At 30.7% G+C, this 27,319-nt stretch overlaps 1 protein-coding gene across 1 annotated transcript; it reads left to right on the top strand.

The window, feature by feature from the left end:
* The first annotated feature begins 9,145 nt into the window (after positions 1-9,145).
* On the top strand, positions 9,146-26,117 carry LOC143898437 (uncharacterized). Its single transcript, XM_077407914.1, has 3 exons — positions 9,146-9,688; positions 24,696-24,958; positions 25,228-26,117. Exons 1-3 carry the CDS (start codon positions 9,586-9,588, stop codon positions 25,273-25,275), a joined length of 414 nt encoding a protein of 137 aa, XP_077264040.1. The 5' UTR covers positions 9,146-9,585; the 3' UTR covers positions 25,276-26,117.
* Positions 26,118-27,319: the final 1,202 nt, after the last annotated feature.

Here is a 27,319-nt window from a genome sequence, read left to right as displayed (position 1 = left end):
GCAGTGCCATTCCGCGTTGCGGGTGTTCGATGTAACTTTACTAGCACATATGTACGTCTGCAATTAGCCTATAATATGTATACTTTTTAATTTTTATAGTTTTCAGAGTTTACCACGTGGAGGTTGCACACGGTTTTAAACTCCTTATTGGGTTGCTTTTTTAACGGAGTCCCCTCGCCTTTCACTACGTTTCCGTAAAATCAGGGTGCTTTTTTAACGTGAGTCCCTTCGCCTCTCACTACGTTTCCGTAAAATCGGGGTGTTTTTTTAACGTGAGTCCCCTCGCCTTTCACTACGTTTCCGTAAAATCAGGGTGCTTTTTTAACGTGAGTCCCTTTGCCTCTCACTACGTTTCCGTAAAATCGGGGTGCTTTTTGAATGTAAGACCCCTCGTCTCTCATTACACCCTACACCTACGATTTATTTAATCTTCTTCACTATCACTGTCTATTACTGGAATGTTATTTGTTTTCTTAAACAGATCGCTAATGGGCTACGAACAATTGGATGCTGCTGTCATATTGCTGCAATTATATATTATCTATTTCATGCAAGATATTTAGCGAAAATTTTGAAACCAGCAGAAATACTGAGCGATCTGTTTAAAAAAACAAATAACATTCCAGTAATAGACAGTGATAGTGAAGAAGATTAAATAAAATCGTAGGTGTAAGGCGTAATGAAAAGCGAGAGGTCTTACATTCAAAAAGCACCCCGATTTTACGGAAACGTAGTGAGAGGCGAAGGGACTCACGTTAAAAAAGCACCCTGATTTTACGGAAACGTAGTGAAAGGCGAGAGGACTCACGTTAAAAAAGCACCCCGATTTTACGGAAATATAGTGAGAGGCGAGGGGACTCACGTTAAAAAAGCCCCCAATAAGGAGTTTAAAACCGTACTGCAACCTCCACGTAGTAAACTCTGGAAACTATAAAAATTAAAAAGTATACATATTATAAGCTAATTGCAGACGTACATATGTGCTAGTAAAGTTACATCGAACACCCGCAACGCGGAATGACACTGCACTGGTGCGCCGGAGTGGCGCGACGCTTACAATTTTCGTATTTTTAACTATGTTCCACCATTTAAAAAAAATATTGAAAAAAAATATATGTTATAGTAGACACTTTAAGAGAAATTTTCGTAAAAATTTCAAAGAAGTACCTCAAAAATATCACTCTAAAAAAATATTAAAAAGTTCAAATATTTTTTTTGGTCTTTTTTTTGACAAACATTTTGGACATTTTTTTTGTTAATTAGTTTTATTAGTCTACATAACATATATTTTTTTCATCAAGATCGGTCAAGTGGTTTTCGAGAAAAATACATTTCTTTATTTTACTTTTTCCCTGCATAACTTCTAAAAAAGTAGATTTTTTAAAATAATGTTTAGTGGAAAGTTTTATCATATTGGTACTAACTTGTGACATTAATGTCAGCTCTGTATGATCAAGGGCCAATTTCACATGCTTATTCCGCTAGGCCCTTTGGTTTTAATTTGATTCTTATTAAAACGTAATTTTGTTTAAATAATGTTTAAATAATATTTGCGGTAAAATTTGTTTCTTTATTTGTCGAACTTAACATGTAAAATATTTGATTCATATTAAAAAAAAAATAATATAGTCATATAAGATTATATATGATTAGATCAGAATATTGCATCTCAAAGTATCCGATAGATGCCATTCGATGTGATCTGTTTCTCGTAATTAAAATTTGACAAAGAGTGTTATAAGATAACGGTATCAAGAAGACACGACACTGTCTCGGAACGACACAATTTTTGTATCAGTTATATCGTGAAGTCCACTCTTATAATAAAGTAGCACGCTTAAAAAATAAAATTTTATATAATCTTGTTTAAGTTTAAATTGGTATAACTTTAAATTTAAAACAAAATTATATAAAATTCTAATAAGATCAAATAACATTTATATATGACAAATTTGACTTATATGACTTATATGACTTATATGATTATATTTGACTTATATATGATTATATTTGACTTATATGATTATATTTGACACTTATATGATTATATTTAACAAATTAATTTGGAATTTATTACCATATTTAATCCACATTTGGCAAATTAAAACCATATTAACTCTGCATTTCTTTTGGTCTGTGCGGCTGATTTTGCATATTTTAACAAAGCAAGGTCCAGTTTAATCCATATATAAATTAAATAAGATGGGGTACTTTAATTTGATTTAAATATGACATATTTAAATTATAACTGATTTGCATATTCGATTCTAATAAGATTCTTAATAAATTCATATAAGCTTTTAATACGGTTTTAATACAATCGTTTTTCGCGGGAAAACAACCCATTTGCCGAATTGAAATAAATATATTTACATATTTACATATTAAATTATAACAAAATGGGAGTCTTTGGTGTGTTTTAAAAACAATTATTTTAAATATAAAAATACTGCACTAAAACGAAAAATATCCTGTACATAGGTCACGGAAATAATTTACCTTTTTAATGTTATTTTTCACGCAATTCACCTTAGTTCACAATTTTGCCAGATGTGACACTGTGTGTACTGTCAACGTGGACTTGACAATCGAACCAGCAGGAGCTTTAAAAATATGAATTAATAAGTTAAATTAAAATTAAATTTAAATATTTAGATGTAAATAACGTTGCGTCAAAATTCTGAGGAGTTGTGTCCATTGAACAATTATCTGATGTATCCATTTTGAGTATCCATGCAATTAGAACGTTATAATTATCGCGCATGAATATTGCAGGTAACGTTCCATTAGCGATGCTCGTTACGTTACAATTAATAATCGACAGCAATCGACGCAAATGTCAAAGTATTAACTTCAAAGTATCGTTGAAAATGTTACATATAGTCGAAGCATGGCAATTTATTTAAATTAGCAATCTCAAAATTTTTTCAAAAATTGCATTTATTGTTGACAAATAATTTAACGCAACAAAAATGTTTATATATTTAATGTTTAAATTTTTAAATATACTATATTAAATTGTGCTTGGAAGAGAAATCTCGATGTTAATATCGATGTCATGTGCTTACTATTTACTATTTGCTATTTTACATCTAAAAAGAGATAATGACGAGAGCTAACGAGTACGTTGGTTGGTTCATTGTAATAGAAATAATTAATGTTATATGTGCATCCCCAAATTAATATATACCATTGATATAATGCATGACGGTAAGTCAAATTCTCAATATAGTTTATGCTTTATTGTCTTTTATTTATCGTTGCGCAGCTTCTAGTTTGCTACGACGCGATCGTTTATTGCACATAAATATTATTATCTATATATTATTATTGTTAATATTATTATTATTATTATTTTGACGCATCCCTTGGCCATGTATCGTGTTGTGGAATCGCGCTCTACCGCGTCTATAGACTTTTATACATTGGCTATAATGAGAAGTAAGACCATTACACGAGCATATAGATGTTACGGAAAATTCATATCGAATTTTTATATGTATTGTTGTAACACATATATATTCCAACTATTCACTGTGCTCCGATCACGCAGCCGGACTTAAAACACAGTTATCATTAGAACGTTAAAAATTGTAAATTCTTTACAGTTTTTCAATAATTAAATCGTGTCGATTTAATTGTGGGGGAATGGAAGGGTTTTTTAACGTTCTAATGATAACTGTGTTTTAAGTCCGGCTGTGATCGGAGCACAGTGAATAGTTGGAATATATATGTGTTACAATAATACATATAAAAATTCGATATGAATTTTCCGTAACATCTATACACCTGGACACCGAAAACTATAAAGCGCACTATCTGGACCTCGTCATCGGCAACCTGGGATACATAGACATCAAATTCAAGCTTGATTCATAAGAATCGACTTAAAAATTCCCTAGCGGCACTTTCTGCCAAGCGTAGAGAAACTTCTTTTCCGTTGACTCAATATTTATTATATATATACCTAATTTACCTAAATAGAAATCTTCCCCCTGACCGATAAGTCTATCGACCTAATTTCGAAATACGCGCGCGATATCGAAACTGGCGATACCTGCGCCGCCCGTGTCGAAAAAGTGAAAGTGACGTTCTCTGTTTGTTACATGTATGTTATAAAGAGCGGTCGACGTAGACGACGACGACGACGACGTATCTTAAAAATAAATTTTCGCATTTGGACTTTGCGTCGCAATATCTCCGCTCGTAGGGCACGTAGCGGAATATTATGAGAGAACCCCCCCCCCTAATTGGACCCCAAGCTATCGATCAAGCCTACTTAGAACTTGATTCGTTCACTCGTTATCGAGATCTCAACATCTCGGGTACTCGCAACCCGTCGCGTCGCGTAAAAGAGTCATCACGGTCGGTCTCGCTCCGCGTGTACTTGGCGCAAAACACTACCGTGTCTCTTGATTAATGCTCGTGTAATGGTCTTACTTCTCATTATAGCCTTTGCTTCAAACGAGCGAAAAATAAGTTTCTTATTGTTAATATACGCTGACCTTACAATGCGTCTTAGTGTTTACAACTATTATTAACCGGTTATTGCGAAGAATATTACCACATGCCTCGGTGGTCGAATTGGTACGACGCCCTACACGGAATGAGGGAGGTTCCAGGTTCGAACCCTGGCTGAGGTGATATTTTTTGCAATAAATTCTTTACAGTTTTTTAATAATTAAATCGTGTCGATTTAATTGTGGGGGGATGGAAGGGTTTTTTAACGTTCTAATATTCTAATGATAACTGTGTTTTAAGTCCGGCTGCGATCAGAGCACAGTGAATAGTTGAAATATATATGTGTTACAATAATACATATAAAAATTCGATATGAATTTTCCGTAACATCTATTAATGCTCGTGTAATGGTCTTACTTCTCATTATAGCCTTTGCTTCAAACGAGCGAAAAATAAGTTTCTTTTATACATTACTAGAACGCTAACAGGTGTCTCGAATCTGCCATCTGGCTTGAAACAAGTTCCGGCTTCAGGAACTTAGAAGCGTGTCTCGGTCTGTAAGTCGTAACGCCGTTACGGCGTCCGTAACAATGAGCGAACTTTACTCAATATTATCTTGCTATTGTTTAAGTATTCTCAATCTTCTAGTCATGAAGCGAGAGAATGATGTATTGAGTTCATCAGTTTCATCAGGATCAAAACTATTCCACACAGCATGATCGTCCTATATTTTCCGTTTGAAATATATTACTTTTTCCTCGAGCTACCTTACGCTAAAAAAATATTCTCGCTTAAAGGTAAAATTTATTTTAAATACGATACAAGCTCGCGCTTCTACTACTCGCTACTAGTTTTGTTATCATTCGCATTTCAGAAAATGTCACCTTATAATATCCTGTTAAGTCCGCTCAAAGCGAAATTTGTTACAAACGAAATATACTCGGTTTCATAAGTTTCGTTATCACTCGTATCATTGTTATATTTCTCTGCGATCTTATTATTATCTTACACGTATAGATGTGACTAAAAAGTTGCTGATCTAATTTAAAAAAAAAAAGTTTTTGATTAATTCAGTAAAGTTTTTTGTATAATGCATTTTAAAAAATTTTAGTAATTTTATGCCATAATTTGGTATATATTATAAATTGATACGATCAATATAAGCCGGAATAAGAATGAGCATAATAGTACATTTTGAATATTTCAGCCTTGTCATTGACATTGGATGCATAATAGAATATTGATATATCGTAGGAAAAAAATAACGTGTGTGTCAAGATAACATATTAATTTAACAAAATTACAATTAATTTATTTAGAATAATTTAATTTAATTTAATTAAGATACACTTGACCGAAATTCTTGCATTAATGTACCAAAAACGAATTTCTTGTCAGCTTCCTCGAGAAAATCGCAATTTCATTTAAATACGTCTGTGGAATGCAATTTGGTTTGAAATGCACTTATAGGATGTTATCACTTGGTAACTATTTTGCTTGACAACGAGATCGGGACGTCAGCGCCTTGCATGCACAGGAATTACTATGAAGAAAATAATTTTAAGGGTCGCATTTTGGAACTTTTAATTTCTTTAAATGTTTAATGCAGAGAGAAAAGAGAGAAAAAGAGAGACGAACGAATGCAATCTAAAAAATTTCATATCAAAGAATAAAAAGCGGTCTCCAGTCTACACGAGAACATAACGAATAAATTTGATTACGTATATCTGTTACATTCGGCAGTAATAACTTTTTTGGACAGTCAATCGCGGCCAAGACGGGGATGTTAATATCGAAATTGATCATCATTACCGGTGATATATATTATAGTAGCGATGCGCTTCGTGCAAAACATATGCCATTGCAAAACACAGACAAAGAATTTAACTCGAAAATTGAAACGTTGTGACTCAAAGAATATTATTATACAGTTATGTATTCTATAACACTGGAAAATGTTTGGGACGGTCTTCCGAGGTTTATCAATCTTGATTTCTGCACAGGAGAGATGTACAAACTTGTAACACGCGTCTTTACAATTGTAATGTCATTTTGAATGTGCAGCACGATATCATTTCATAATTATGGTACTATTGTCGTAAAGCTGTAGAATATCGTGATATTTTAAAATATCTTTTGTTCTCTAATAAGTCTACTCGAATTGTTGCATACAGCATTTATATAAGAAAATATACATATATATCAACTTTTTTTAAAAACACATAACATAATTTATAAAAAGAGCTTAATAAGCCTATTTTAATTATGTTATAAGTAAGCAAAATTTACGAAAGATGAATATTTTATCACAAATGCTATATATATAAACGCGAGATATTGCTATGTGCGTTTTGTAGTTTTTTATTATATTATTTTTTAGATTTTCGCTACTGTTTGATGTTTGATATTTTTATGAAACTCACGCATTGTTGAACTAAAAAAGAAATTCTCGGTAAATTCGTGAAATGCATTTAGTAATAGTAGGTTTTATTGAAATATTTGATTATATTATTATTATTATCAATTTTGATAATAATAACGAAACATTTTGTAATAATTATAAACATTTTAAAAAAGCAAATTTTGCGTTTAGTTGAGCCAAATAAATTATGTATTATTTATTATTAAACAGTTTTGTAATAATTATTTTAGTTTAGTGATAATTAACAAATAATTTGATAATTAGTACTAAATTGTCTTAAAAAGTTTTATCTGATTGGTTTGCTGACAATTACTTAATTATTTAATAAGCAATTTGATTACATTTATCATTACTTGATAATAAATATCAAACATTGCTAATATTAACCAAATCATATCAGGTTTTACTAGAATTATTTGTTAACATTAATCAAATTATTTCGTCGCAATTATCTATACTTTTAGTTGAAACTATTTCACCAAGGTTTTTGGTAACATTAACCAAGCCTGGATTATTATAACCAAGTCTTTTTTTCAGTGTGAATTAGTTACGTATTATCGTAATGTCGGCGTCATTAAAACGAAACAATGATTACAATAATTATCTTAAATGTATAATTATATAATGAAGTCACGTTTTGCGAAATCTAAAGTAAGACGCGACAAGATTATATTACAACTTTGAACTTGAAATATTCCGCGACAAATAAGAATGAAAGTGAAAGAAACAGCCTGTAATAAACTTTGTAAGGTAAATTAAAGCCCTAGTAGATAGTGAATTAGATGTTATGTGCGCAGAATAAAAAAAATAACAGCCCTCGTGATACACAATATTGGCAAAATTTGGGCGATATACTTAATAAACGTTAGCATTTGCACATGTTGGTTCTTCAGTTAAATGTATTCGATTGCCCACGAGATGACAAGGACGATTGCGTTTGGCATGGCATTATTGAATACCATTAATTACACATTTGTCAAGATTCTCTGCTGTTGTGCGAATATTGTTGTGCATACGCCTCGAATAATTAAATATCAAATAATAAAATTCAATTAAAAAGCATGGCGATTTCAATTTTACAATGGCATTATCTCATCAGGAAGCACTTCAATCAGGCGTAAAGAGACCCCACCCACACGAAACGCGTAAGACGGTCGCTCTCTATTACGCTCACAATATTTCCCGCGTACTCTAATACAAGTTGTTGATAAACGGTTATTACCAATAATCCCAGCGAGTTTCATCCACTTTTTAGAAAAAATACTTTGTTAAAAAGTTTTATCGCGTGATAAAAAATGTTCATTTCAAACCGGTTGGTATCAAAATGAAGTCAGACTTCTTAGAGGTCATATATAATATCGTATAAAAATGTGCACGAAAAATTGGTGATAAAAGGTCACAATGTCGGAGCTGCATGCAGTAATTTAGAGATATATTGATATGCTAATATATAAAAATGATAATTCTTAATTAAATGGCTAACGCATTGACGTTGCCTGAGACGGACATTTCGAGATCTTAACTTTATACATTACTTCATGCAAGGAGATTATAGAACGTAGCCAGTTGAACGTAAATTCTCTTGATGCTCTTAAAATATACTTTTTTTTTTTGACACTCATTTGGAGAACATTCGAGCATTTGTAATGTATATTATTATAAAATAAAATAATATTTGTGTGTGTGTGTGTGTGTGTGTGCGTGCGTGCGTGCGTGCGTGCGTGCGTGCGTGCGTGCGTGCGTGCGTGCGTGCGTGCGTGCGTGCGTGCGTGCGTGCGTGCGTGCGTGCGTGCGTGCGTGCGTGCGTGCGTGCGTGTGTGTGTGTGTGTGTGTGGAAATAAAAATATTATATAAATAAACTATTTTAAAAACAATTTTTCTACACATAAAGTTTAGACATTTTTTATATTCTTATAACGAAAATACATCCTCTATGATAATTTTTAGCATTTTTGAAACTTGTATTCGTCCTAGTGAACGTCAGAGAATATGGCGATTAACAAATAATGATTTGCACGATATATTTCTTAGCTGATCGAAGCTGATATAATCCTATTTCTTCCGCAATTGTGAATCTCTGTCACATACACGTGTATTAACATTCTGTATAAACATATTGTGCAGCTAAGTTTTGGCCATAAGAGTGCAATCTCCCTATATAACGCTATTAAACCGAGATCTGTATACCATAATATGCTTCTAATTATCCTATTTAAGAATTTTCTTGGATTTCGACCTTAAAGCATTCTTTGGCGCGTGCATCAATTCTCCCGGCGCACTACTCCCAGACCATATACCGTCAATTTCCGTGTCCGGAATTATCATCAAAGTTTACGGTGATAACAATGTTATAATCACCACCGCCACCATCACCTGGAAGCTATCACCTCCACCCACGGACATCACCTCCACCCCGCCAACTGCGTACTCCCGACATGCAGCATGCGTATTCGGATCGACTCAGGCGCCACTCCGATTTCTGTTCCTAAAAGAGGGAACGCGCGTCGCTATCGGTCATTCACAACCACCTGTTCGACGGAGTGACATCGTCTCGTCGTACCTCCTGCATCTTCCTGAATACCCTACTGCTGCGAGTGTTATTCCTACAAGAAAAAGGAAACATAGAGGTCTGAAAGAGCTGTTTCTGGGTCGACCTTCCACCCACCCAGTTACGAAACAACAACAACAAGATTGCTGACAACATGAGGCTCAACGCAACTTCCTCAGTTCCTTCTTTCATTATTTGTGTTACCAGCACCGTGCTGGTAATCCTTATTTCCGTCAATCAAAAGGCGTACGCTAAACGTAAGTAACTTTTGTTTGTTAAAAAAAGTCCATGTTAAAATTTTTGTGTAAAATAATCAACACATACATGTGTAGATTTAACATGCTTGCTATGTTAATTGAACTTGACAAATTAAAAATGTAAAAAATTATCAAAATAATTTAAAAAATATGTTAAAGTAACACAATATTTAAACCTATTTATTAAATGTGTTAAAATTTACAGAAAAAGAGTGTTGATTTTATTTCTCAATCTTAACTTTAACATAAAAGTTATGTTAATTGTACACATAATTAACCTTAAATTACGATCAGAATTACATTTTCTGTTGAAATATTTTAACATAGTATCGGTGTTACTATTTAACATTCATATTATATGTTAAATTAACACAAAAATTTGAATGGACCCGATGGGCCGTTTGGGACACGTGATTTATGTTATATTTAACACAAAGTTTCCAACAGTGATATCTTTTTCTTTAAAATAAGACCATAACAAAATCGATGTGTTCATTTCTATGGAAAATGTGATTTTTTTTTAAGTCAGATGGGACGTATGTACCACTGGCTAACTCACTAAAGGGTTAAATCATACCATTGTGAACGATGTTATTATAGTACTCTTATATGGCTTGTGCTCTTTTCTTTTCGCGCTGTAAAAGAAATCAATGTTAAAAAAAAAAAAAATTTTTTGAAAATTTAAAAAATTTTTCTTACGTTTCTATGTTCTCTTATAAAGTAACGTTATAAAAAATCTTAATTTTAATGAGTTGTAAAAAATACAATAATCGAATTAAAACGGAGAAAGAGAAATGTTAAAAAATAATATCATGTGCAAAACAAATCGGTAAATATTACAGTTTATTCCGTTAACTATGATGTTAAAAATATCTAGTTTAATATTTTTTTGTTGAAGAAAAATAAATTTCATGAATACATTTATATATACTGACTTTATATTAAAATATGAAATAGAAAGTAAATAAAGTATTATATATATACCTACATCAAAATAGAGGAAAATTAGATTTTTTCTATTTGGCAAAACTTCATATACACTTTATTATTAGTTGCTTTTCATAAAATGTGAAATATTTTTGTGGAAAATGCTACTCTTCTGACACTAGATTACATTTGAGAAATGAAATATATCTTCTTTACTGATGTTAAATTTTATTTAATAACTTACCGTAAACAATTCTAATGCATATTTCAATATCTTTAGACGTGATATAGCTTGAAACGTGTCCATATAGGAAATGTTGAAGCATTTATGACGTCTATAAGTAAGTTAAGCGTGGATTGTTGCACGCTAGATTTTCCTTGCACTAATTAATATTAAAATATATACGCAACTACGTTACTCAGTCTCATTTAATGTAGAATAGAAGTAATCCAAACTAATGATTTATATCCCTTTGATTATATAATCTGAATTTGTTTCCGCTTTCAAGCTCTTTTCTAATTATAAAAGTAAAAGTACGAATGTGTATGTGTGTGTAATTACGTAAAATTGATTTCCGAATAAAAAACTAAACCTGTGTTTATCTGTAATCCGATACATACATACAAATAAACTACGATTTATCTCGTATTTTAATATAAAATCGATATATTTTGTGAACAAATATATTTTTTCTCTAAATTTCTTAGAGTGGGAATACTGCCACTCCAGTGAAATTTCACTCTTTTGGAGTAAAATTTTACTCTTTTTGGAGTAAGATCTCACTCCAAGAAATTTAGAGAGTATGAAATTTCTTTTTCTTTAACGAAAAATATCAATTTTTACGCGACTGTTATCTACAAATGATTTTACGTTAAAATATTTACTTTTAAAAAAATTATAGTTTTAGAAAAGAGCACAATATGTATTAAAAATTTGATATTTTGCAATATTCTGTAGACGTAAAATTCAAAACAATTAAGTTTAGTTAAAAAATATATGCATATAATTTCTGGCTTTTATTTTATTATATCTACCGTTTATAATTATTAATTAGAAATTTTCAATCTGTAGTTCATAAATGTATCAAAAAAGCTGGTAAATGAATCTAATTAAGAAATATAGCATAACAACTTTATAATTTCTCATTTACACGTATGACCTAAGAATAAATGTATTATTTAAATAATTGTAATCAAATTCATTATTTCAAGGCAAAACTTGGATGGGTGTATATGGCATGGGGGTAATTTCTGATCTAAAAGAATCAGAAATCTAGAGGTAAAAAAAATCGATTTCTTTTATTCTGTTTTTTTAATCATTATAGTCCTAAAAACATGTATCTATACAAAACGGCTCATTGTCAGTAAAATTCTGAAAATTAATTATAAAGGTTTGAAGAGATCAGTGTTTTAGTCGCAGGTCGTGTATCTTATCTCGCACCCTCAGTTTCGTGAACAACAGTTTTAAAAGAACTTCAAATTAATTATTCAGGTTCTTATTTATTCTTTTCGATGATAACAGTAACGATGACGATTCTTTTCGACGATAACTCGGATGACAGTTAGGGTAGACCAGGGCGAATCGGATCAATTCATATTTCTCGGTAAAAAAATAGTCAAAAACAAATTTTGTCATTTTATTTTATTATAGATTCTTAATTTTTAGAATTTTGGCTTGAATTTCATATAATAAAGTAATACATAAACATAATATTTCTTATTGCACAACAAAAAAATGAAAAAAAAAGAATTATCCGATTTGTATGTACGTTTGTATATATATATATATATATATATATATATATATATTATACCTACATATATATATATATATATATATATATATATATGTAGGTAATAATTTTTTAATATAATATTTCGCTACTCAAACACTTTGTTGTAAACCCCTTATTTATTTAATTAATTTTTTAATTGTCGGAGCTTTTTTTACTTATTATTTTTAAAAAAAATTTTAAATCTATAAAACAGAACAATTTTATTAATCGATATTTAATTAACCGCCATTCTCTTAAAAATTTTTTTGATAAATAATAATTTATCAAAATAATTATTGTGATAAAGACGATATTACATTTATAACGAATAAATTGTTTTAACAAAATTTGTTTTTTCCATTTTGGATGGATCAAAGGTATCGTCAAAGGAGGACAATGCAAATTGATTTTTTTAATATAAAAATCAACAATAATTAACTTTTTTATATCATAAAATATCAATAAAACTCTATGTAAAAGGACAATTCTTTAAGTTTTTGTTTCTTTAAAAAAAGTTCCCTTAAATAAATACCTAAAATCGAAATTATCTAAGACCAGAATACCCCCTTAATCAAAATACTGGGCGACTCAAAAAATATAATCTCTTAGTCGTGAACAAAGGAGCAATAAGTAACAATGATAAATATATAATCCGTAATACGTGCTCCGTGAGCAAAGCTAAAATTATTTGCGAACGATAATGGAACAACTCGTTTCGCAAAGTCGTTCGTTCCATTACCACCTGAAACAAAACTGATTAATTGAGCGGCTTCGACCTTCTTTTCCAGCGGAATTGAACAAGGTGTTTTTTTCTTTCCACAATTGCTATACGTTTTTAAAAGTTTTACAGACGGACGTAGCAACAAGAGTTCTTATTAAGCAGTTAAACACGTTTTACCCCTGTTTCTCAATATAAATGCGTCACATTATTCCCGATAATATAATCGCAATCGCGCATCGCATGTAATTAATTATTGCTTATGTTAAATAAACAAATGATAAAGTGAATCATTAGTATTAATGATCAAGTACTTATTACACGGATTTGTCACTGATTTTTGACAAGAAATTAATCAAAACAATGCCAATCATTCTGACCCCGTAACGTTTACTTAAAATGATTACAAACATGTCATTTGACAGATAATACATTTACACATATTAAGGATGTATAGGTCGTACAGTCCTTGCTAAAAGTTAAACTTTCAATAAAAAAAAACTTTGCATGTATGTCAAACAACTCAAAATTTTTTATATGTTAGTAGGGATTACCGTTAATAGTTTAAGTATGATTTTTGTTATTTAAATAATTAGTATTGCTTAAACAATTAAAAAAAATTTTGAAACTTAAAATACAATATCAATGATGTATGTTTTACACATAAAAAAATTTTAAAAAATATCTTAATGGTTTATTTATATTTTATTTTTATTTACAGCAAAACACTGTCAATTTTCTATAAGGGATAATGTTAATTTTATCAACTTTGAACTTATATAACTCTTAAATAACTTCAAAATTTTATAAAATATTTTTAATTTAATTTAGAAACAATTTACAGCACTTTCTGAGTATATTTGAAATATCTCCAATACATCCTTAATTACAATAACTTTTAAACCAGTAAGAGAATTGTGCTGAAATTTTACACAGATACTTAGACGTAATAATAGAACAATCTATAAAATTTTTAGATTTTTGGTAATGCTTTGAGATGTCACCCCATCCTTAAAGAAAATACCAGTATTTCGTGCCCGACCGTTTCGATATACGTGATCGTTTGCACTTTAACCGCACCTGGATTCATCGTCGCTCATCGAAAATACGCGTCACGGCCAGACAATTTGAACTTCAATCTGGGCAGCCGCCACATTTACAGTGAAATGGACTGGCGTATTGCGTAATTTCATTCTATCCATCCGGTATAAATCTACCAAAGTGCACTTCATCGTGACACCTTACGCGAGTAAAAATTCCATTACCATTTTCGGTTAACTTGCGTTAGATATTTGCGTTAGATATAATCTGTAATCCTCTAACAAGAGATCCTAAAAATCAGTTGCAGATAAATATGTCTTATATATAACGTATTATGTATAACTTTATAATATATATACCACGGTACACATAATATAATTTAATAAAATGTAAACTTTTTTTAAATTTAAAAACATGTTCTCTTTTTTTTCTTCTCTTTTCTCGTATTATTTTTATATATGTCTGTTTTAGACGACACTCAGAATTTATCAACGTATTATCATTATTAAGTGCGTTAAGATAGTTTGAATACGTTTCATTAACAAAAACATAACACCGTTTTCTATTTTCGGTACCAGTGTAATCAAAGCTGATCAAGGCGCTGACCGTGCAGTCTACAGTTCTCTCGTCCCTTTCTGCGCTGCGAAAGGGCTTTGTTTCAGAAAAATGGAAAATTGTTCGAAAATCTTAAATCTTTCTTGGCTTATGTATATATGCTGTCGCACATTTGCACCATATTGCATTTTTGATTTTTACAAAAATTACGAAAATTTTGAATAAAAATTTATATGGACTTCCAGATCAGTAGCTTTAGCAAATGTGAACGCGACATATTTCCATTTTTATCATTTTGCACATGCTTCGTTGATTGTATATTATATATGTATATGTGTAACGCGTCGTTACGAGATTTGTTCCACTATATTATATATTTTGTTTCTCGCGTGCTCGTTAATTAACGCAGTTTGCAAGCCGCAAACCTGATCAAAGAAAGTCGAGGGCAAAAGTAAATAACATAATTCTTAAATATTTTTAAAAATCAATTTTAACATACATCTCAATCTTGCAAATAGGTATCAGCATAATATTTATCGTTTTTTATTATACTTACGAAATAAAAGTATTAAGCAAAATATATACAAAATAGAGATTAAGAACAGGAAAAAAAATTAAAAAACCGTAGAAAAATAATGATAAAAATAAGATGACCTTTTCTTCTAAAAAAAATTCTCCAAAAATTAAGCTGTGTCTTTCCTTTTATAAAACCTCGATTTGCTTCTCGATGAACGTAACGACGTTGTGGCTACGAATAATCTAATAAGACGCCGCTAAGTTAAATGCTAACTTTTTTACGTAAAGCGTTTTAACGGTTTTGTCGATTATGCCGATTGATCATCCGATGTGCAAAAACGTACTTGTCAAATCCATTTCTATATTTTCACGGGACGTTTATGATTATTGAATAAAACTGTACCTTTTAATAACAATGTTTAAAATTAAACACATTAAAATCAAAATTAATATTTATGATAAATATGGACAGGCAAACGATTAATGCGAAACAACTTGGAAGCAACGATTATATTAAGGATTATTATAGATACACGACGTATATTAATAATATGCGCAATATTTGCCTAGGTATTATACAACGCACCTGAGCTATTTCATTAAATAAGCTAACTACGATGTAATTTTCTCCACCGACGGCTTTTAACTCCGCATAATATGGATCAATCAACTTATTAATTTTTGATGTGATAATTAACCAGAGCATTATTAAAACTTTATAAAAAACTTAGCAATCAAGATGTTGATTAATTTAACAATATATACAAAATTAACAGTACCTACATATATCCAAATCAATTCGCCAAAATTTCTGGATACGAAAGATTTTATTTTATAATTAACATTTATTCTAAAAATTGCATAATTCTAAGGGATGTCGGAATTAATTGATAGTTTGATTTCTATCGGTTATTATGCATAGTTTTGTCTTCGATAATTTATATCCTCGCGTTAATCCTACGCTCGTATTAAATTTCAAGCCAACGTAAGGATTGATAACCACGTCACGGAAACATGAATGCTATTATAACATTTCGTAGCCGCAAGAGTTAACGGATTTGACATTATACAATGAAGCAACAATAATTCGCTTTTACGCGAGTTTTGCGTAGAATAGCGAAACTTCGCGACAGCATCGCAGAAATAATCTATTGCTCGCACCGAGACACAAATAGAAGTTGAGCGGACGTATGCAGTCGTCAAATCCACGATGTAACTATCTCATAACTTTACATCGTGCATTGTTACAGTTTCCAGGAAATAGAACGATTGATGCTAGTATATAATCTAATTATGTCCGCTATGTGTTTCGTATACTGTTTAGTATTATTTATTAAATACAATTGTTTTAAAATAATTTTACAAAAAATTTTACGTATTTTTAAATCAAAATATTGAAATCTTTTATGTAATTTATTTATTTAAATCAAATTCGTATATTGTTCTTTTGGGAATTAAACCCCGTTTTTTTTTGATAAATATTTTAAATATATAAATTATATAATAGATATATTATATTATTATATTCAAAATATACAAACAAATGTCACGAGCGTAAAGCATCGCAAAAGATCACGCGTATCTATACTTTTTAACAATATTCAAATTATTATCTAATATAATTATCAAATAATATTCAAATAATAATTATAATCGACAATCAGATTTGTTATTGTGTAGAAAAATAATAATTCAAGCAAAATCAAAACCAAACAAAAATAATTGATTTACAACGCTCAATGTTTCGATTTATTCCTACTACTGACGTCGACGCGACGTTTCTTTTTATCGTTTTGAACGCGTGAATTGATCAAAATTGCATTAAGCCCGTATCATACTACGTATCGCGGACACGGATCGGATTGGGATTACAGATCGCGAATCGGATGTCAGCTAATCACAGATGAGCTGCTCGTCTATAATTGGCTAGATTAGGATCCACGATCCGCAATCTCAATCCGATCCGCGTCCGCGATACGTAGCGTGATACGGGCTTTATTCGGGTTATCTGCGGATCCACGGATCCGATACACGAACATTTGAAGCGACAGATCCGAATCTAGGTTTGCGGCGGAGTCGGCCGGAGTCGGCCGGAGTCGTAGCAACCTAGATTCCTCGCGAAAGTTTGACAATCAATCAAATCATTTGAATGAAAAATTTCTTGCGTGCGCAATATATCTAAGTGTTTGATATTTCATACAATCTAGCGTATGTGATATGATTGTGATAGAAAAAAAGAAAACTGTCGTATCACAGCCTCTGAAAAATTACATTTTTAATACTCTCCGTAAAAGATCAGTTAATACTCTCCGTAAGTTGTCTGTACCAACCCATTTCAATATTCGATTCTATACGCGAAGTGGAAACGACCAGTTGAATGTCAGACCGACGAAACAGTTTAATGGCGATATGTGAAATATAAAAGCGTTGTTTAAATTATAGTTTTTTGCAAAAAGGCAAAGCTAAAAAATAAAGCTATTCGTAAACATGTATAACAAACATACTTTTTTGACAGTTTGATAGCTTATTGATCTATTTGCGTTGGCTCTGTATTTGACTACTGATTGACTATTTATTCGTTTGATGACGCAGCTCTTTTACGATGTCGTAGGAGAACATTTATCTCGCTTTTTACAATTTATAGGTCGACTAGAATATTACACAATTATTAATATATGCTTACATAAATTGGCTTACATAGCATTGATAACGATAATAAGAAATATGTAATAAATTCCTTTAAAAAATCTATTTATTATACATATGTGTGATTTCATACTATAAATTACAAGAAATGTTTACCCGATCACCATCAGGTTATTTAAAAATTCGCTTTATTAACGCTCGAAAGCTACATTGTGGTCTCAGAAATTTCAATGATATTTTGGAACTATGTTTGAAACTATTACTTATATTTTTAATGCGTATTTTTTTTGCTAATATAATTTTTATTAGTGGATTTTATGAGATATACGATCATTTGAAGCGTCAGATCCGAATCTAGATCGCGGCGGAGTCGGCCGGAGTCGTAGCAACCTAGGTCCCTCTTGAAAATTTGACAATCAACAATATCTTTTATCTGCTGTGGCTGCAATCCAATATTTATTGTGAGCAAGTGTAAGTACAGAAAATCTATAGTATATGTAAAATAAAATATTAAAAAATATAGATTTTTAGTACTAACAGTTAACATCGAAATGCAGCCTAATATGTCACAACCTAATCTATTGATTGTTAAATTTTCGAAGGATCTAGGTTGCTACGACTGCGACCGACTCCGCCGCGAATCTAGATTCGGATACAACGCTTCAAATATTCGTATATCTCATAAGATCCGCGGATCCGCGAATCCGCGGGTAACCCGAATTTTAAATCGTGACCTGAAGAATGTTCGTAAACTTAGGTTCACTCTCAATTGCCAAAAAACAAAAGAAATCTGATTTAACAAATCAGTATTATCGAAACAATTCCGCAAACATTTTGATTAAAAAATTAATTAAAAAATAAAAATTTTATAATGCTCTAATGATTCAAAATCAATAAATAAATGGACCACAAAGCCGCAACAAGATCTTTGTGTCATAATATTTAATTTAGTCAGATAATTAACTTTAGCATACGTTCTGACCTGACATTAGGCCTCAGTGCAATAGGTTAAATCAATAAATAAAACTTAAAATCAGAACACACATTGTCGCATAATTTTCAGTCAAAAACAAGTTATTCCTCGCACCCTTTACGTACAACACACACACATCACTAGTAACTATTTTATATTATAATATTACTCTTTGCATGAAACATCATGGGTCTTTTTACCATACCTATACTATTTTTACGTTTCGACTTTCAATACTTCCCTTCTCAATCTTTTGAATTTAAGACGAATGCGTTTTCGACCAAAAATTATGCGACAGTTCGTGTTCTGATTTTAATTTTTATTTATAGATGTAATTGACTTAATCTTGCATTGAGGATGGCCTAATGTCAGGCCGAACGTACGTTTATGACACTAAGATCTTGTGGCGGCTCTGTGACCTCTTCATTTATTTATTAAAATTAAAAAAAATGTTCAATAATTTCGTAAAATAAATATAAAACAAATTAACATGAAAAAACTATAAAACAATTAAAACAAAAATTAGTAAAAACAATTGCAAAATTAAAACGTAAATAAAACAGTTAAATCAGAAATAACAACGTACATGATTGAGAATCAAAATAATTTATAAAACAATTTCATTTGTAGGTCATCGTTCCTTTTATCTCTTTTATAAAGATGCATTTCACAAGTAATCATGGGAACATTCCATGCAATATACGGATCCACGCAAATGGAAACTAGTTTTATCGGGTTAAGTTACACACAAAAACATTTATTAATGAAAAACACACTCAACATGCATCTTGAAGTTTTTAAGACTTTAAGTCAGCAAGTTGATTAGCTCAAGAAAACCGTGAACATGTATTTAAAAAATCTTATTTTGTTTTTTATTAAAACTCTATCTAAAAATTTTTAATATGTTATGTCTGCGGTATGTAATAATTTTGATGTTTTTATAAGATGATTTAAAATTAAATAAAATAATAAAATTTTACTATATTTATTTTACTAATAGAGAACAATTTATATGCAAAAATTGTAAAAATAAAAAGATTTAATTTTAATAATAAATTTTTAATTGTTTGAAATATTTATGGATTATATTACTTATATATTACAAAAAAATACAGAAAATATAGAAATATATCAAAGAGTTACATTTTACTAATATCCTCCGAAAATACCGAATTAGCGAGAAAAATGAATTATTTCATTAAATATTGAACTGTCATACCAATTATTCGATAGATAACTGTTACTCAATAATGATGTAAAAATATCAAGAGACACGGTAGTGTCTCGCGCCAAGTACACGCGGAGCGAGACCGACCGTGACTCTTTTACGCGACGCGACGAGTTGCGAGTACCCGAGATGTTGAGATCTCGATAACGAGTGAACGGATCAAGTTCTAAGTAGGCTTGATCGATAGCTTGGGGTCCAATTAGGGGGGGGGGGGTTTCTCTCATAATATTCCGCTACGTGCCCTACGAGCGGAGATATTGCGACGCAAAGTCCAAATGTGAAAATTTATTTTTAAGATACGTATACTTCTAACGCCGACGTCTGATATGATGACGTCATAATCAGAAACGTTACTTTCACTTTTTCGACGCTGGCGGCGCAGGTATCGCCAGTTTCGATATCGCGCGCGTATTTTGAAATTAGGTCGATAGACTTATCGGTCAGAAGGAATATTTCTATTTAGGTAAATTAGGTATATATATAAATAATATATATTGAGTTAATGGAAAAGAAGTTTCTCTACGCTTGGCAGAAATGCCGCTAGAGAATTTGTAAGGTCGATTCTTATGAATTAAGCTTGAATTCGATGTTTCCGTAGTTTTCGGTGTCTACGTGTATTAATACCTTGAATTCGATGTCCACGTGTCCCAGGTTGCTGATGACGGGATCCAGATAGTGCGCTTCAGAGTTTTCGGTGTCCATGTGTATCGTACGTTGAATTCGATGTCTAGGTGTCCCAGGTGCCGATGACGAGGTCCACATAGTGCGCTCCGTAGTTTTCGGTGTCTACGAGTATTAATATATTGAATTCGATGTCCACGTGTCCCAGGTTGCCGATGACGGGATCCAGATAGTGCGCTTCATAGTTTTCGGTGTATAATACGTTGAATGCGATGTCTAAGTGTTCCAGGTTCCAGGTTGCCGATGACAATGTCTAGATAGTGAGCTCCGTAGTTTTCGGTGTCTACGTGTATTAATACCTTGAATTCGATGTTTAGGTGTCCCAGGTTGCTGATGACGAGGTCCAGATAGCGCGCTCGGTAGTTTTTGGTGTCTAGGTGTAATAATACCTCGAATTCGATGTCTACGTGTTCCAGGTTGCCGATGACGAGGTCCACATAATGCGCTTCATAGTTTTTGGTGTCTAGGTGTATTAATAACTTTAAATCTGAATGGGTGCGTTCAGCCAATACTCCGCTAGCCTAGCAATTGTGAGCAGTCGCTCGTTTTCGCTCGTTTCCTCTTCTTTTAATCCATTAGGTCAAAAGAGAGGAAACGAGCGAAAACGAGCGTCTGCTCACGATTGCTAGGCTAGCGGAGTATCGGCTAAACGCACCCAATGTAGGACACGTAGATATCGAATTCGAGGTATTAATACATGTAGACACCGAAAACTATAGAGCGCACTATGTGGACCTTGTCATCGGCAACCTGGGACACCTAGACATTGAATTCAAGCTTGATTCATAAGAATCGACTTAAAATTTCCCTAGCGGCAGAATTAGAATTATGTCATGACATAATAAAAATCGCTAAATTAAAGTTATGTTTAGACATAATAAAAATTGGACAAAAATTATGTCTAGACATAATAAAAATTGGATAAATTAAAATTATGTCTGACGTAAAAATAATTATCAAAAATATCGATACCTGAAGATATCGGTACATATACAGTTGCAAACAACATTCAGTAAGACACGCAAATAAAAATAAATAAAGAATTTTACAGTTAACGACTTATTAACATTAATCATGCTTTATTGCGATTATGTTTTATGTTGAAATTGAAAAATATATACAAGGTGTACAACTAAAAGGGTTACAGATTATTATTTAAAAAAAACTAAGCGAAATATTAAATTGTTGTTTTCTTTAGAAATAATAGTCCGTAACAATTTTAGCTTCATACCTTGTATTATATACTGTTTATAAGATTATAAGATATATTGTTTATAAGATTAAGATGCGTAACACTACAAAAAGGCGTGATATCCGTACAAAATTACCTTTTTAAAAAAAAGGTAAAAAAGAGCGCCAAGTACACGCATAGTAGTGTATATGTATTATGTTGTTACCCTGTTATGTTGTTACCTCGAAAAAAACAAAGTGGTAGTTTTATACCTCCAAATAGTTTTATCCTGTACATGCTGTTTATAAAATGCGTAATATACTACAAAAGGGCGTGATATCCGCACAAAATTACCTTTTTTAAAAAAAGGTAAAAAAAGGCGCCAAGTACACGTATAGTAGTGTATATGTTGTTACCTAAAAAAAATGAAAGTGGTATATTATACCTCGAAAAAACCTAAGTAACAAGTGGTAGATTTTTATATCTCGAAAAATCTCGAAAAAATCTAAGCAGTAGTATCTTTATTTCCGAAAAATTATAACCCAAGTGATACACGTCACAAAATTATGTTACCTTATCAAAAAGAAGAGTCGCGCTTCAAGTGATCTATTACAATTACAAAAAAGAAATGATATCTCTTTAAATTAGAGCGCCAATTACAGAAAGAACATGTATATTGCCTCAAAAAATAATTGTTGCACTACTTTGAAAAACCTTTACATTGTGTCAATTAGAAAAGAATGTATAATAACAATTTTATAAGTTTAAAAAATTTATTTAAATTTAACAAGGGAATACAAGATATTTAAATACAAAGTTTACATGTGTATTTTTTAATGGTCACAAAGAATTACAGAGGTAACAGTACAAAATACAAATATTTTATTAAAATATTTAATCCAACGAGAGAATACAATTTGTATTTAAATATAAAATTTATATATGTATTTTTCAATAGAATAAAATATTTAATCACAAAGAATTACAAAGGTAACAGTACAAAATAAAAATATTTTATTAAAATACATAAATTTTTCTTGTAAAAAAACTTGGCGCTGTTAGACCTCGAAATTTTAAATAAATAAATAAATTTATTCTATACTTAATTATAAGCCGCATTATCCGCCGTCCGCGTCGTCACGCACACCAATATCATTCACTCCCACATCCACGCTGATAATCATTTAATAGTACTCCCATCGCATTTTTCTCTGAATTATTTTTATTTACTGTTGTCCTTATTTATTTAAAATTTCGAGGTCTAACAGCGCCAAGTTTTTTTACAAGAAAAATTTATGTATTTTAATAAAATATTTTTATTTTGTACTGTTACCTTTGTAATTCTTTGTGATTAAATATTTTATTCTATTGAAAAATACATATATAAATTTTATATTTAAATACAAATTGTATTCCCTCGTTGGATTAAATATTTTAATAAAATATTTGTATTTTGTACTGTTACCTCTGTAATTCTTTGTGACCATTAAAAAATACACATGTAAACTTTGTATTTAAATATCTTGTATTCCCTTGTTAAATTTAAATAAAATTTTTTAAACTTATAAAATTGTTATTATACATTCTTTTCTAATTGACACAATGTAAAGGTTTTTCAAAGTAGTGCAACAATTATTTTTTGAGGCAATATACATGTTCTTTCTGTAATTGGCGCTCTAATTTAAAGAGATATCATTTCTTTTTTGTAATTGTAATAGATCACTTGAAGCGCGACTCTTCTTTTTGATAAGGTAACATAATTTTGTGACGTGTATCACTTGGGTTATAATTTTTCGGAAATAAAGATACTACTGCTTAGATTTTTTCGAGATTTTTCGAGATATAAAAATCTACCACTTGTTACTTAGGTTTTTTCGAGGTATAATATACCACTTTCATTTTTTTTAGGTAACAACATATACACTACTATACGTGTACTTGGCGCCTTTTTTTACCTTTTTTTCAAAAAGGTAATTTTGTGCGGATATTTATTACTTTAAGTAATTCCATGCAAATGTCAAAATAATTTAATTTTATAACGGCGCTCGTGTCATTTTGTGCGAAATACTTCAGAGTTGTTAATAAATTATTATTCTGCCTTTGGAGGATCCTGCTTTTCTGTGCTTAAATAACTTAAGCAGAAAAGTTCCAAATTTATCCGTTCTAGACACAAATTTTAGCAATTTCCAAACTGCGCACTATTACCCGCTACTTTCATTTTTGCCCGACTTTGCAATGTCCTAAATATTGCTCAATAAATATTTAACAACAAATTTATCATCAAGTATAAGTTCACATACTTGTAGACGAACGTTTAAAGGTTCCATAGCTGCATTTAAATTAATTGTAACTATAAAAGCCATTAACAGATTTACCTTAGATACGCATTATTACCCCACTTTCTCCTACAGGAAATTTTTCGGGAATTGCAAAACAATTTTTTAGATTTTTCCCACGTGTAATACTTTAATTTTCGTTCCAATAGAAAAAATTGTTCCTTAGCAGTTTCCGCAGAATAAAATACATTCTCCGCGAGAAATTTTCTAAAGATCATTATGCCTATCAACAGACACGAAATAGTTAGCGATGATATTTTCGAGTGTGACATTTGATTATATCAGCATAATATAAAATATTTTGACAAAAACACAAATATCTTTGGTGCGAACCTAACCACATTTAATAAAATACATCATCATATAATCCAAATTACTATCTTGATTACTCAAATATCTTGTGCGACTATAATAATGCCATCAATTAATTTTATTAACAGGTGGTTGCTCATTATTTGGGCACTCTTGTTACGGCGGTCATGGCAAAAGATTCGATTCGACTATGCAACGCAACACTTTACAAGACCGTGCCAGCCAGAATGTTCAAGAAGCGCCATTACCGAATGACAAATTATTTTACGTTCTATCGAACAATGATAAATTACGGAAACGACCTGAGGCTTTCATAGAAACTGACGAAGACGACATGGAAGACAATCAGCAAGACGACGTTCTTCCTCTATCTGCTATATTGAATCAATGGGTAAGTGTGTTTCTATAACGAATAAGCATTGAGATATAATAGAATATAAAAACTAGTCTATAGATAGGAAACAGAATGTTCTCTAAAATAGCAGAAGTTATCTAACGACTGAAAAATTAGAAATATTTTTGCGTTAGTAGAGCCTCTACTTTGTACTAATTACAAATTGTACGAGACTATAATATACAGAAATAAGAGAGGATATTTTAGCTATTTAAATGGCACGAGGCAACAAGGACAAGAATATCTAATAAGGCTGTATTTTTCAGATGGCGTTGCATCCTCGCTCCAATCGACGGAAAAAAATGACTTTGTAGGAAAAACACGAAAAAGTGAACATATATTACTGGCATGAATAATTATGTTATAAAAATTAATAATTTATTCTATTATATTTTTTTCTTTAATTTCAACATTATTTTATCATAAAAATGTGTGTATTGGCTTTTAGTTTCAGTTCATTGTTATAATAATATAATTTTTAGATTTGTTAAAATCTCTATTAAAAATTAATAAAATAATATAAGATATTATAGTTTTCATATTTTAAAAAGCTGTATTTTAATTTTGATTGACAGTAATGTGGACACTGTAATTTGGTCAGTAATTTGGTCTTTCACTTTAGTATGAAACGTGCGAGTAGTTATAATTAAATATAGTAATTATAATTAAGTATACTAAGCCGCGTATCTGCCGTATCAGCCGTATCAGCCATGTCAGCCGTATAAGCTAATTAAAATCTTAATACAAATAATTTCTTTCGGCTATATGATAGACGCTAATGTAAACGAAATTGTTTAGTTTTGGCATACGCCCCTGGTATAAAAATTTAATGCAATTTTTGATTGGTTATTGCCGTTATTGGGCAGTTAGACTGAATTTTTTCTAGTAACTGAACAGAAAACTGTTTAGAATTCCAATCAAGATGTAACGCTTTCGCGCAATTATTGCACAGAAAAGATGTACAAATTCTGAATTCTGTTAAGTTACTTACCAGTTACTTAACATGCGTGATAATATAATCATATATATCTGTATCTTAATATTTTTAATAATTTATTATTGTAAATATTATTGTAAATGAGGTATTCTATATGACACTATCCATTTTCGTATCTTCCATATTTCATTAATAAAGTCTTCATTAGACTCTGTATCAAAGCTTTAATTCTTTTATTTATAATTTATATCAATAGAATAATCTGATGTCTATGACTACGATAGATGTAAGAGCCTACGTTTTGTTTTCTGCCATCAGCCTACGGCTGCGTTTGGAAACGCTACCCTGAGAGTAGACCCAGGTGAGTAGTAATGGCGGCAGGATGCAAGTAGTTTCCAATGACCATTAATTAATATAAAAATACATACTAATAAAAATATATAATCAAAAAATATAATAAAAGAATATAAATATAATTAGCATCGATTATTATAAATTAGCGGTAATAGAATTCAGCAAATCGAGCTATGAATTCATGAAGTCGTTCAAACGCACAATTCGCCACCGGAAATAAGTTGGCGTTGGAAGTTTTAATTTTTTTAATAAACAATAGCTTAAACGATTGCTTCTTAATTGCTTCTTTAAAGAATCAAGAATTGCTCCCCTTTTAAAATTAATATTTTTTAAAATATTTACAAAAAACGTAAAATTTATAATTGTAACTCAAAAACATATTTTTATTAACTTTGTGCAACTAAATCCAGCATAAAATAATTGCTTCTTGATTGCTTTTTATTGCTCATCCATTATTACTTTAATAATTTATTGCATTTTTATTAAAAAATTAATAAATTTATTATTTTCCAAGTGACGGCGCAGCTATATATTGCTCTATTGGGATATTCATTCGTATAATTAATTTTGTATGATACTTTAGCATTTTTATTGAAAAATTAACAAACTAAAGGCCGGATGCATTATGCGTTATGCAAAAGTTTGTGCTCCGGCCTTTAATTTGTTAATTTTTCAATAAAAGTGCTAAAGTATCGTACAAATTTAATTATACGAATAGAGCGATTTTGAATATTCCAATATATATAGAGCAAACAAGGATCAATTATTCTACCAAAAATCAATATTGGTTAAAGAGTTAAACTCTTTGAAATATAGTTATAAACAACAGAGTTGTTATGTTACGTTTGAATATATCCGTCGTTAGCTGCCGAGCCATATATAGTTACAATAGGCAGCTGCATCCGTCACTTGTAAAATAATTAATTTTTTAATTTTTTAATAAAAAAATGCAATAAATTATTAAAGTAATAATAGAGCAATAAGCAGCAATCAAGGAGCAATCATTTTATGCTAAATTTATAGTTGCACAAAATTATTAAAGTTATTAAAAATATATATGTTTTTGA

This window comes from Temnothorax americanus, unplaced genomic scaffold (assembly GCF_048541705.1).
Source record: "Temnothorax americanus isolate GAGA-0224 unplaced genomic scaffold, ASM4854170v1 Scaffold23, whole genome shotgun sequence".
Lineage (NCBI taxonomy): Eukaryota > Metazoa > Arthropoda > Insecta > Hymenoptera > Formicidae > Temnothorax > Temnothorax americanus.
Note: the sequence above shows the minus strand (reverse complement) of the source record. Positions and strands in the feature narration are given on the sequence as shown.